This window comes from Dicentrarchus labrax, unplaced genomic scaffold (genome assembly GCF_905237075.1).
Source record: "Dicentrarchus labrax unplaced genomic scaffold, dlabrax2021, whole genome shotgun sequence".
Classification (NCBI taxonomy): domain Eukaryota; kingdom Metazoa; phylum Chordata; class Actinopteri; family Moronidae; genus Dicentrarchus; species Dicentrarchus labrax.
This window is the reverse complement of record NW_026136707.1, coordinates 5,608,280-5,622,258: the sequence shown is the minus strand read 5'-3', so window position 1 is coordinate 5,622,258 and position 13,979 is coordinate 5,608,280. Positions and strand designations below refer to the sequence as shown.

General features: G+C 38.1%; 1 protein-coding gene across 1 annotated transcript; it reads left to right on the top strand.

The window, feature by feature from the left end:
* Positions 1-2,204: 2,204 nt before the first annotated feature.
* LOC127366697 (putative serine protease 29) lies at positions 2,205-13,299 on the top strand. The gene is made up of 10 exons (XM_051405884.1): positions 2,205-2,501; positions 3,064-3,685; positions 7,362-7,454; positions 7,967-8,101; positions 8,408-8,573; positions 9,644-9,822; positions 10,909-11,004; positions 11,469-11,611; positions 11,786-11,941; positions 13,114-13,299. Exons 2-10 carry the CDS (start codon positions 3,187-3,189, stop codon positions 13,171-13,173), a joined length of 1,527 nt encoding a protein of 508 aa, XP_051261844.1. The 5' UTR covers positions 2,205-2,501; positions 3,064-3,186; the 3' UTR covers positions 13,174-13,299.
* Positions 13,300-13,979: the final 680 nt, after the last annotated feature.

Sequence of the window (13,979 nt, the reverse complement as noted above, 5' to 3'; positions counted from 1 at the left end):
ACCTTTGGACAGAGTCAGGCTAGCTGTTTCCCCCGTTCCTCCAGTGTTTATGCTTATGCTTCTGGCTCCGGCTTTACATTGAATGGACAGATACACGAGTCGTATCAATCTTCTCATCTAACTCTTGGCAAGAAAGCAAATAAGCATATTTCCCTAAATGTCAAACTATTACTTTAAAAAAAAAAAGAAGAAGTCAAACCATCACAGGGCTTGTAGGAATATTTTTAGGCAGCAGGAAAGGTTGCAAGGAAATATTATTACTTGGCTTTATCTTCCAGCCAAATCATACAGTTATGAAAGATTCAAGCACCCAGGTGCCTGAAAGTGTAAATGCCACAGGAAAGCATATAAAAGCTTGTTTTACTGGCTGTGACTGGCAGCTTCCTGACAGTAACTCTCCTGTCCTGTCAGTAAACCCCACTGATATGCCCCTCTCTGCACAGGATAAAACAAATGCTATAAAGTTGCAAATGCTGCTGCATCTTGAGGATTGCTGTGGGGAAGTTGAACTAGAGGTCTTTCTCTCCTCCCCTGACTGATACAACAGGGAGGGAAAGCTAGCAGAACCGTGTGTATCTGAGGAGTTGAGATTGGTGCGGGTTGCCAGTCAGACTGATTGGAGTAAACAAGGACTCTGACACCAACACTGGAGCAAATGAAGCCTGCACGCTTTATTTATTCATTCATTCAGTCAGTGTCATGTGCAGATGGGGAGGCTGCTGCTCCATGCTCATGTTAGAAACAACAAGCAAGCAATACTCTGATGTTTTTTAAAACTTTAGCGTAGGGATGTTTGTGTAAATGTATTATAGATTTACATATACATTTGTCTGAGTGCAGTGCATAAAAAAGAACAGCAGTTCAGGAAACTGTTCAGCAACAGTGTAAACATAGTGACTGCAAGAAAACAGAAAACTGACATTTTACATCTCACAAACACATTTTCAAAACAGAAAACCATTACATATCACAAGAAAAGAGTTGTTTGTGCGTACTTTTTTCAGTTGCTGATGGCTATGGTCCCCAGAGGATGAATCCTAACATCCGTCCCCTGACTTTTCCTCTGGTGCCACCATGAGGATGTGCCCTGGAGAGAAATGTCTAGCAGAATATTGGATGGATTGCCATTAAATCTGTTGCAGACGTTCATGTCCCCCTCAGGATGAACTGTAAGAACTTTGATAAACCCTTAAAGTTTCCTCTAGTACCATCATCAAGTCAAAATTTTAATCGTCCATTTGGTTTATGACCAAATACCTGCACTAAATAACATCAGTTATCAGCCTCAGATATAATTTGTTTCATTTAGTGATAATTAAACAAATGCTAACACAGTAAACTGAAGTGGGGCACGTGGGAAACATTATAGCAGCTAGACATCAGCATGTTTACATTGTTATTGTGTAGCTGTCTTGTGTCTTTCCAGTTCTTTTTTTTTTTTTATGTTTGTCACATAAAATGTCATTTTTGTTTTATGTATTTGTTTTGTGACTTTTTACCTCTCTGTTTTGTTGTTGTTTTATGAAATGATGAGTCGATGCTTTGACTTTCAGTTCTTTTGTTAATTTTTGGGCAAATCCTGTTTTTGTAAGATGTGTTTACCACGCCGCCGACAGAGTGACACACTTTTGATGCAGTCATGTCCTCTTCCACCATGTTTGATCTTTAAAGTGAGCTCAGCAGTGTAATCTAGAAGATGCTGAGTAACACCATGACTGGGGTTCTTTATTGCTTCCAGCACCTCACACTGTCTGATGCAGTAATGTGATAGGATGAACAAAATACCCTTGAGAAGACTGGACACACACACACACACACACACACTCATACACACTCATACACAAGTATGCCTCTTCAGATTTATAACAGGAGCGTGATTATTGGATACATATCTTTCAACTATGAGAAATTCAACTCCTTGACTCTGTATGTGTGTCAGTCCGTGCTGCCATTATTTCCCTCAGTACTTGTGAGTGGGGGCAATTCAGTGGTGTGGTGTACATTACCCTCTGTTGTTAAACTCTGACCCAAGCTCGCAATTATCTCCATGCATATTTCATAGCCGCCCGATGACAAGAGTGCACGTATCCGTTACTGACCTGACTGTAAGAGCCTCACCTGCTCTGACCAGAGGAGAAAGATTAAGTTGGAGAGGGAAGGAGAAGGACGAAGATTATGAAGGGGGTGGCACAATGAAAGGATTACGTGGTAACTGAGGAGTGGAGGAGAAGAGCGGTACATTCATAAGAAGAGAGGTGACAAACAGACGAAAGTTTAAGATGATGGATTCGCAGTAACGGAGGAGATACCTTTGGATTAAGGATGCACCAGAGCAAGCTTCTTCTCTTCTGTGTCTTGTCACTGGCGGTGCAACAGTGATGCATTTCTTTTCCCCACTGTGGTACAAGCTGGTTTAATAAATGGAGGAGACACATTCGGATGAATAATCCCACGCATACAAATGAAGCCGACACATGCAAATCCGTATGGCTGACATTCAGGTGAGGGCACTTGAAAAGATGTTTAGAGTTGGGAACAGCACTCTGATGGGGAAACGCTAAGATATGAGGCAGGCATCGAGGGTGCAGAATATTCAACAAACACTGTGTTCAATCACTGATGTCCTTTTTTGCAGTTATTGGTAATGAATAGAGGTTAAATCAAGTTTAGTAATATAACTCAGAATTTTCGTGAGAGTTATATATGTGGCCTTGTTTTGCATTTTCCTAATAAATTTGCTTAGATTTATTAGTATTTGCCTCAGAGCAAGCATGTACTTGGACGTTCTCCAAGCTGTCCTTGTAATTTCTTTTGGGAAAATCAGTGTAATTCCATTCCATAATTTAACCAGGCTTAATTACCAAGATCCAGTCTGACATTTGTTTAAAAAGCAGCAATTCTCAAAACTGTTTTTTGAGTAATGCAGGATAATAAAATGCATTTTAAAAGGCCATATTCGACTTATTCTATATTAAGTGAGAATATCTGCAGTTAATATCTCAAACTTACTCACAGAAGCATTATTGCAAGCTCATGTTTTGTTGTTGTGTTTTGTTTTTGCAGGATTCAGCTTAGGTTTCAGAGTTTCTGACCATTTTTGTGTCCCTCCTCCCAGCTCAGCCATGTTTGAAATCCAGAAGATCTTACCCAAACCAACACACGTGTGCTAATCAGAAGAAATCAAACATGAACCCTAACTTTAAACATACTCTGCACTTCATGACAGCTACCAGCGACTTTAAAAGTATGGATTTGGAGGTCCAGACAGGAAGCACCAGCACTTCTGATGCACAGCAGCCAGTTGTTGCATCAATCTATCTGCCCCTTGACCACTGGTCATCAACATCTTTTCAAGGTCCAACCAGTCATGAAGTATTGAGCGTATCGTCTCTAGTCCCTTCTACAGTCCTGACACTCATGCCTCACTATAAACCTGCAGCTAGTGGAAACGTATACCCAGAGCCACCATCTTTAACTGAAGTGGCAAAAGAGCCTCAACTTCCAGAGGTATCATCTTCCTCCTCTGGGTCCTCAGAGGTCCAAGATCAAAACACCCTGACTTTACCACTTCCTTGTTGTGATAATCTCCAGGAAGTTCAGCAGAGGAAACCGTCAGATGGAGGACCACTGGAGGAAGGATCGATAGGTCTCATGTTACCCAAATATCTCCCTGAAGAAGAGCCAGGTATGGTTGTAATTAAGGGTGTTGGTTCAATGTGGAGTTTTGATGAGGCCCGACCTGGACACTTTTAATGTAGGTTTGTGTAGTTTTGGTTTTGCCCCTTGGTCCAAATGAAAAAGACTGGCTCTAGATAAGTGCATTCATATTTACATTTTGCGGCCACCATAGTTACTCCTTGGCACTTGGAAGGGGAGGGTGAAGTGAGGGAGTTGCGATCTGCATCTACACCAATTGGTGCCACTAAATCATTGGACCTTCAGGATATCACGATGCTTCAGCATTAAAGAAATAGCTTGACACACAACAACGCTTATTTGCTTTGTTGCTGAAAGCTATATGAGAAGATTGATACCACTTATATATCTGTCTGTTCAATATGAAGCTGGATCCAACAGCCAGTTAGCTTAGCTTAGCATAAATTCTGTAAACAGGGTGAAAAAAATGTGCCTAGCTCTGTTCAAAGGTAACAAAATCCTCTTACCTGCTCCTTTAAAGCCGACTAGTTAAAACTTGATGAAATTTTGTACAGATGTTCATGGTCCCCAGAGGATAAAGCCTACTGACTTTGGGGATCCTCTGACTCCATAGCACCACCATCACCATGGGATTTTGAAATGTCTCAATATCTGCTGGATGGATTGCCATGAACTTTGATACTGACTTTCATGTTCCCCTTCAGATAAGTTTTATATAATGTATTAATTATGATCTTCATTTGATGCCATTGTCAGCTCAAATTTTTCAAATTTTCTAAGTCTTTGGTTTTTGACTTAATACCTGCAAAACTATTGACATACCTATCACCCTCAGCTGTTAAACAACACACTAAACCAAGACATGTTAGCATTTAGCTCAAAGCACAGCTGTCCCTATGTACAGCTTACCAGACCCGTACACTCTTAGTCTTATTATTGTTGCACTATAAAAAAAATAATCTGCTGTTACAACTCTAAATCTCAGTTAGCCGCTAAATTCTTTAGTCGTGTAGTGAAAGCAGCCAAATTATTGATCTAGACACAGCCTTGCACCACTAATCTGATCTGTGCATACAGATAATTAATCCCTGTGGATAAATTATTCAATATGTATCTTAAAACAAAAATACATAGCCAAGAGCCTCTATATTAAAAAGATCAAAAAGTGATAGATGTGAGGTGACTATGTTGCTGATGTAGCTAATGAGAACCAAACACACTCGCAGGCTTTTCGTCTGCACAGACAGGTCTGTACATTCTGCTCCCCTGGCTGTTCTTGCCTTCTCAAGTGATGACAAACAAGGTTTTTATCCTTTACTCACAATAATACACAGCAAAGATTTGGCCCAAGATTTACTCACGTCACCTATACTATAATACAATGATAATCTGCATGCTTTGCCAGCCCTTCAAAAGGGTTAAAAACACTTCTCCATCTGCTTTCACGATCCTATTGATCCTATAGTGTCCCATATACAAGCTGTGCTTTGCACACAAGGTGTCTTGCCAGCATATTTCCTTAAAGATAAATCATTGCTACCATCCCTATAGGATTGTTTCCATTGTTCTCAAGCTTCTGAAAGTGACCTGAGGTTTCTTAATGCATGCTATTTTTCAGCCTCTCCTTAGAAAACAGCCTTAATCCATTGCTTCCAAAATAACACAGCCATCCATATGTTCCTGACACCAACTCCCTCTTCTTTCCAAAGTGCCGGACAGAGTGGTTTCTTATCAGCTCTTAGAATGGATAGATACAGAACATTTCTCAGAGTTTCTCCAAAGCACATAGTGCTGAAGCAGCTGTTTACAACCTCAGTAATAACACCATGGTGTGTTATCCCGCCACCCTAAATTGGATTGCATCATATCTAACTAACTGGTAAAATGTTTCATCATTCCTCAGAGGTATATTATGAATGTATGATATTAATTATTCCCCTCAGGTGTATCATTTTAATTGTACTTTTTACCAATACCATATGAGCCATATGGACAGTTTTATCCATCTAATGATAGTTAATGATCCAGGCAGATTAGCTTTTGGCAAGGTTGTGGATAGACGGCACAACAATTTCTTGCAATTTGACTTTTAAACTGGAAATTGCCAAAAAACAAAATAAACCAAAGAACTATGCAGCATGTTAAGCAGTTCTCTTTTTTTCCTCCAAACTAAGAAACTTTAATCCGATCTATTTATCTCTCCATGATTTGGACGTAATTATAAAGAATCAAATGCTTTCATTTCATTGTCTCTCTCATTTGTTTTAGCCAATCCACTGTTTCTGAGCCTCAGGCACGTAGTGGAGGATAAAACCCAGCTTATCTATTTATCCTCCATTTTCATCTAAGGAATAGTGTTTGTCAGTCTTTTTTTAGTCTGGTACATGTTGTCATAGCATGCATTCATAGTATACATACGCCACTGTATGTAGCATCAAACTGATATAAGTTATACAAGGAAAAAGGTCTTTCAGGCAAAGAAGCATAAATTACTTCCCAGAGTTCACGAATGACTCACCTTAACATTTACCACAACATCATCATCATCAGTCCCCCGCTGCAGCAGAATGCTGCCGTGAGGCTTTTATAAAAAACTAGTGAGAGGTTCAACGTTAACACCAGCACTCGTCCGCCTCAGGTGGCTGTCAGTCAAGCATAAAATTGATTTCAACATTTTTTACCTACAAGGCACAGCTCATGCTTTACCGCATATTATGGATGTGTTCTGTCCTCAATTCACTCAAGTCCTCTGAACGGAGCCATTTCATGATCAAACTTAACTGTGTCGGCCCAAAGACCCTAGGACAGCTTGCCTCTAAACGCTGACTGATCAGTCTCCTGTTTTACTTGCAACCCACCCTTTCTGTCAGATGTTCTCTTCCTCTGTGCTGTGATTTCTGAAAACATTTTGTTCAGGGTATTTACATTTTTGATAGTGTTTTATAGTCTAATTGTGCTCATTGTTGCTTTTACCACTGGTGATTAAATGTTAAAAGGGCTTGCCATAATTAACTGTTATGTAATGAGCTAACTGAACCAACTGAAAAAACTAACCAGGCTGGCAGGCTAACATATGACCCTTGTAGTAAAATATATTAGAATATGGTCAACGCAACTGACCCTACACTTGATTAAATGCTGCTTAATGATGTAAACTGGAAAGAATTAAATTATATTCACAAAAGATAATACAACATAACTCAAATTACATAAAGTTATACTGTTGAAGTGTAGCTTAGACAAAATAATGCCAGTCAAGTTAGCATAATCAGATATTTTCTAATCATTCTAACCTGCATTAATACTACTAAGTTAACTCACACATTTGTACATACATTATAAATATATAAATAGAATAAAACTATACCTATATTTACAAAGAATTTGCTGTTTAATGAATTTTTCTCCCCTAAGCAACACAGGGTTGGTTGATTGGACAGTGTCCTAACAAGCAATTAATACACTACTTCAGTAAGGTCTGTACCAATTAAGATATTCCTTAAGTTTTAACAGTACACCCTGATTCAGTGAATCTGTTTGAAGCTATCTAGTAGCCTAGTTACTATGCAAAAACTGGATTTATGAGGTTCAGTCCAGTCCTGGGTTTAATAAAAAAAAAAGATGATCAAGTCAGCTTTTGTCAAAGTTCACTGCCTTCTATATGGTTTAAAGATGTAATTATTTGTTTTTTTATTTATTTGTAGTTTCAGAGCCTCAAGCCTGTACACGCCGTGAGCTGTTATTGATTGTGAGCTTCCCTATCATCATCAAACTGGTCATCACCTCTGCTCTCTTAGGTAACCTATTTTACTTGTACACAACTTCCGATGTACTTACCCGACTAACAATGAGCTGGAAGTTCTATTAATTTTTTTTTTTTTTATTACACTGCATCACTTACTCACCACTTGTGTATCATAATCTGAACAATAGTACCACATAAACCATATCTAATCTAATCCAATACCTAATCTTGTGGGGGGTTTATGTGATTAATAATATAATGAGGATAAAATTCAAAATGCCAGTTAATCCTCTCTGAAGCTTTCTGCTGAATTTTGAATACTGAGTCAAAAGGGCAAATGGAGAATATATTACACTCTTTGGAACAGGGTCAAAATAATTCGCAGAGGTTCAAATTTGAATAGTGGTGCCAAATCTGTCTCAATGGTTACTTTTAAAATGTGCACAGAGAATTGGGAGTTTTGAGTATTTCAATTCTTTAATGATTCTGAGATTTACATCTTTTCTGTTCAGGTAAATTATCTCAGTGTGTCATGTCACTGCTTTTTTTCTCTCTTGAAATTAGTCCTGTTCCTGGCATTTCCCTCTGAGTCAGGTGAATCACCTCATCTTTGTGGAGTGAAGGGGAACTGCAGTGTCCCAACTCAACTGCCTTTTCTGCCTAAAAATCCATTGAACCAGACAGGGAACTTTACAGCAGGTAAAAAAAAAAAAAAAAAAAAAAAAAAAAAAAATAGATATATAAGCTGGTTAAAGGCTTTGGGGATTGTAATATTAATTCCATTGTAATTGTCTGCTATCTTGGACACCAGATGATTATTACATATCCATCAGCTGTCTGGCAGTTATGACATAAGTTTAATAGCCTTTACTGGAATAATTTTCATTTGCTATATTAAACTGCTAATATACTCTGTACTCTGAATGTATGAAAGTAAGTAAGTAAAGTGTTATCGAATGTGTCTGTATCATCTGTCATTGGCTCTTTTCATCTTGTCACACCCAGACTGCCCAGTTCTGGTCAGTGATGGCAGGCGCATTGTTGGGGGGACGTTGGCCGCCAAGGACAAGTGGGGGTGGCAGGTCAGCATGCACTGGAGAGGGAAACACGTCTGTGGAGGTGCCATCATCTCCCCTCACTGGGTCATCACTGCAGCTCACTGCTTTGTTGAGTAAGAGGTGGACGTGGGGAGATAAGGGAGTAAAGGGAGAAAATCTTAAAGTCATATGCAGCCAGGTACACATCCTGTCTGCATATCCACAACCCTCAGTAGGGAGGGCTGTAAACAAGACCATAAAGTCAGGTCTAACTTAAAGCTATGTTTTGATCTAATCAGATTCAAGAAGTCAAGAGAAACTGAAGGCAGATGAATACCCCCGTCAGTGCATTTTGCACATTTTTGTTCCAGAACAGCAGACTTCTTGAACATCACAGATGTAAATCTGTCTGCAGGGGAAAGTCTACCACCTTTGAACATTTCATTCGGATTTTGAGAAACCAAAACAAAAAGGATTTTTGAGCCTGACTACAAACTACAAGCAGCTCATTAAATTGTTTGTAGTGCTGAAGCAAAAATGAATAATTGTTGACCATAGTTGAGAGCAGTCCTATGGAGTTATAGAGTTATTTGTGTAATTTTCTCCCTGTCAAGAATTCACAACACTGATTAAGCATTTGGTTTTCTAACTGTCAGTAAGAGTCAGTTAGAATCAATGTAGTTTTTCCAATGCAATCAAATTGAAGAAGAATTTTTAAAGGACCAGTGTGTAGGATTTAACACGTTATCTAGAGCCAGTGTTTGGTTTGTCCGTTCTGGTCAACTTTTTCAACATGGTGGACTCTATCGAAGGGGAACCACTGCATCAGTAGAGATAAGAGGCTCACTCTAAGGTAACAAAAACAATTCTTAATTTCAAGAGATTATAATTTACATGAATGAAAACATAGTTATGCATATGGACCTTTAAAGCATTTTTTTTGACTTTTTGGAGATGTGTGTGTTCTGCACATGAATATATAGTGTTGTTCTAAATAATTTATGCCAATAACACAGAGTTGATTTTAGTTGATCACAATAACCAACTGTAATTCTCATCTCAGGCGTCATCAGAGTAAAAACAGCATCAGTGTAGTCCACAATCAAGACAAAGACAGGCACTGGTCTTTGGCATCAGTGCACACTGGGGCAAAAAAACTTGATCTCAGACCACAAATGTCTGTGTCACACTGCTGTTTCTGCAGGAACAACATGCTTCAAGAGGCTGACTGGTTGGTGGTGGTGGACACTGTCAACATCGCAGACAACGCTGCAGGGAAACGTTACAAAGCACTGCAGGTCCTCTATCACCCTCGCTTCAACAGATACAACAACGACTATGACGTGGGCCTGCTGCGCACCATCACTGACATGGACATGAAAGGTAAGAGGAGGTGGCTCCATCTGTTGGCAGGAGTGGGCAAAAACACACCATGTACCTTGTTGGACGTCATAAATACTGTAGGCTCATTGTATTTCCAATTGCACGACATAGAAAGAGATTCCAAAATAGGCTGGGCTGGAAAGAAATATTTCATTTTAAATGATGGGGTCTTGAATTTGTGTAAAAGCTCTTGAAAATGTGATATTGATGACTTCCATAAAATGGCTAATACTGTTACTGTTACTGTTACTTCTAAAACCCATTATTCAGTTTACTGCATAATATACAGGTATTAGCATGCTTTGAATTGTTTAAAAAAAAAAATTACAATCAAGGTAATGGTGCAACTCTAACATCATAAAGCTACCTAGTTGTCTTTCTAGTGAGTGTTTTTGTAGCTATGTTAATGTTACATAAAAGAATGTTGTAAACCCATCCAGGAAAACATTAACCACTCTCACTCACTGTTATTGCCAAAACCAAATGTGGCTTAAGACAGAGTCTAGGTAAATACCTGCAGCAAATACCAGTTTGCCATCTGTTGGTATTTTTTTCTAGTTTCTCTCTGATGCCCCTGTGGGCTGGAGGAGGAGGTGGTTTGTGGGGTAGTTGTAACATGTGCTTATATCACTGTGCTTTTGTAGTATTGTCAAAATAAGCATTTAACAGAAATTTAATACATCATGGGTTGCTTCTTACATACAAACTGTTCAAAAAGTACTCAGGTACAAATTAAATGACACATTTAAACTCCTGCAAGCTACATTTATACAGATATGTGAGTATGCAGTGTAAAATACGTATTTGTTGTATTTGTATTTCAATACTTTTGGTTAAATACAGCAGATCCGTGTTGATTATTAATGTTATTGCAATGCCATTTCTGTTTTAAAAGCTGAGTTTAAAAAAACATAAAGATAAAATCTGCTACATGCTTGTCAGGAAAGCAATACGTTTTTCTAAGTATGTAGAGGAACTTGGCTTGGAAAAAAATGACAATATATGTGTGATAACCTTTATGTCTTTATTGCTTTGCTTATAAATGTAAGATTAGGTTACAATCTGATTACTGTGTGCTGTTTGCAGATGGGGTGCGACCGGTCTGTTTGCCAAGTCCGAGCGAATCCTTTTCAGCCGGAGCAGCCTGTTGGATCACAGGCTGGGGATATATTCATGAAGGAGGTGTGTTATACTTAAACCCTCTGATTCCTGACAGCACCTTCTTTGGTCGTGGTTCTTCCATCCTCTTAAGCAGGTCCATTGCTTTTCCCAAATAAGCTATAACCAATAACTTTACAACTTGCAAACCTTAATAGAAACAGTCAACTAAAATCAGTGAGGAGAATAACTTTTTAGATTTTGTTCTTGCGTGTGAGACGTTCTGAAACAAAAATACTTGAGAAGATGATTTAAATGATGACACAGAGTGAAAAGCAGACTTCATCCTTCTAATGTGCTCCTTTGGGGGCCCCCTGGCAGCTACAAGAAGTCTGAAGCAGCTGCTTAGTGTAAGAAGACGCTGCTGAGCTTGTTAGCTGCAGCCTGTCTGAGTGATTTTAGACAGGGCATTTTCTTTACCTCCCTTTGATTTATACGCTTAGATCACAGTCACTGCCCTGTCTTCCTTTCTTTCCTTACTCTGTCAGGCTTTGTGTCAAATGAGCTAAGGCAGGCTCAGGTCAAGGTAATAGCTCAATCCGTCTGCTCCAACGCAAGTGTCTACGGCGTGTACCTAACCCCTCGAATGATCTGTGCTGGCACCATGGATGGAGGAGTGGACTCCTGCCAGGTATACACCCAGTGATATAAAATCTCCATATAAACCTACCTGATACAGAATAGTTTTAAACTTTACAATAGATAACCACGGTCAAACTCAAGCATCGGTTTCACTTCAGTCACCATTAAATGTGCAAACATTGTTAGAAATAATGTTTGCTGAATAATTTGGTCCTGTTTAAAGGGAGACAGTGGTGGACCCCTGGTGTGTGAGACAGCCAGTGGGGATTGGAGGCTGGCAGGGGTGGTGAGCTGGGGCGAGGGCTGTGGACGGCCCAATAAACCAGGCGTCTACAGCAGAGTAACCCAACTGATCCACTGGGTCGACACATATATAGAGGTACTGTACAGAGTGAGGCCCCTGTCTGTCTTTCACTGTATGAATGTGTCATGGTCAGTCATTTTATAGTTTAGTTATGTCAAATAAACTGGATTGTTTGTGGGCTATTTTAAAATTTTAAATGGGAATTATATTTTTTATTTTGAACCGTGGACTCTGGAGGGAGAACAATTTGAGTGTGTTATCATGTGTTACTCCCATAAACCAGGTTACAGGGATAACACTGGATTGCCTCATAACTCTTGGGATTGTCTTATAAACTACATGTTTTTTTTAACCCTTAAATGGGCAAGCAAATATGTTTTGGGAAATGTTACGCTATTTTCTAATGTATCTAGGTCAAAATAACACAATTTCCTGATTTTTTTTTCAAAATATGACCTTTATTTTCCAATTTTCCGACTATATCTTCCTTTCTAATCAATTAATTAACTACTTTCTTTCATATTTTGTATAAAAAGTTTAAAAAAGTTATTCACATAAGTTCTGAACGCCTTCTATAACTGTAACTATAGAAGTAACCTTATATAACTATATGTAATTTATGTCAAGAGTAAAAAAAGAGTACTAATCAGTATTTCACACCTTTATTTTATTGATTATCTGTAGAGTATAGGCTTAAAAGCATGCATACATATGTGCTTGATTATCCCTGTTTTAAAACCTAGTATCCTCCAGGATACAGACATTTAATGCTGAATTATCAGAGCTGTTAAAATATAATGTTATCATCCTTAAGAAACAGTGTTTTATTAAACAGTCCACCCAAAATATAATAAAAAAATAATAATAACTTGTGGTTTTGTTCAGGCACTTAATGACCTTCCCCCCATGCACAAATTACTGTATCCCCTAGGATACAGAAAGAAAAAAAAGTGGCATCTTTTATAGGCTTGTCCTTCCCAGTATCTGTTCAAGAAATGTTTACATGTTTTGTTCAGCATTATGGAGGGTTTCCTTAGTAACAAATAATGGGGCTACATATCAATAAAGAGTAGAGACTGTGAATAGACTGATTGGCTCAGTAAGCTAGATGAGAGTATCGATTTATACTATGCTGGATTTGTTATTGGCAGAATACATTTAGATTTAACACCTTTCCTTTACGGAAATCAATATAACTATACTTCACGTTGATGAATGGCATTTTCACTTTTGTGTTTTTGCTGCAGAACAAACCAGAGGAGACCACTCGAGCTATGACCGACACCTCACTAAAACCTGACACATAATAAACAATAAAGAAGCAAATCATCTGTATCTGCTTATTTGTGTTGTTTCTCATAAAATAAAAATAAAAATCATTATAATATTATGGTAATAGGCTTATAAACTGTGTCCCTCAGCACATATCTTTGTTATATATTGCATATGTTGTTACATATTTATTTTTTTGACCTCATAAGTCGTACACACATGAACCAGTTGACCTATCTCACTGCCAAGCCTTATCACACCTGGTCATTACAGCAACATTTGTTTACATCATTTTAGTTTTGTCCCATTTTCCCTAATGGGAAATGCTGCTGTATACAGAGTGTTACTAGATAGATAGAAGCATGTGTTTTTATTGGTTATGATGCTGTCATATTTGACACCTTCTAAATTAATTTGAAAAAAAGTGGCAAATATTTCAAGGCAAACCTACATTTGTCAAGCATATAATAATTATAAATCCTGACTGCATCTATTTATTTAAAATAAATGTACATTTTCAATAGTGCTGGTTAATTCTGGTTAAATCCATATTTAAAGTTAATATATTAATTTATTTATAATTTTTTGGCCTGGGACTTAAAGGGATTCTTGTTGTATGTGTTGGGCAATAACATATTATACAGTCATTTGCTGATGATAAAAAAAAAAACTAATTAAAATATAATAAACTTTTTTTCTTTTATGTGTATATTTTTATAATTCGTGCATGAAAGCCTTTTTTTCGTGTAAAAAAACAACACACACACACACACACACACACACACACACACACACAGTGCAGTCTGATTGTAACCAGCCTTTACTTTGGGTTGCATGAGAT

What these genes read in the sequence shown, in the direction of transcription:
- LOC127366697 (XM_051405884.1), top strand. Translation starts at nt 3,187, where the DNA reads ATGAACCCTAACTTTAAACATACTCTGCACTTCATGACAGCTACCAGC. An exon ending in CATCACCTCTGCTCTCTTAG is followed by an intron (nt 7,455 to 7,966) that starts GTAACCTATTTT and finishes TCTTGAAATTAG; the next exon opens with TCCTGTTCCTGGCATTTCCC. An exon ending in GAGGAGTGGACTCCTGCCAG is followed by an intron (nt 11,612 to 11,785) that starts GTATACACCCAG and finishes TCCTGTTTAAAG; the next exon opens with GGAGACAGTGGTGGACCCCT.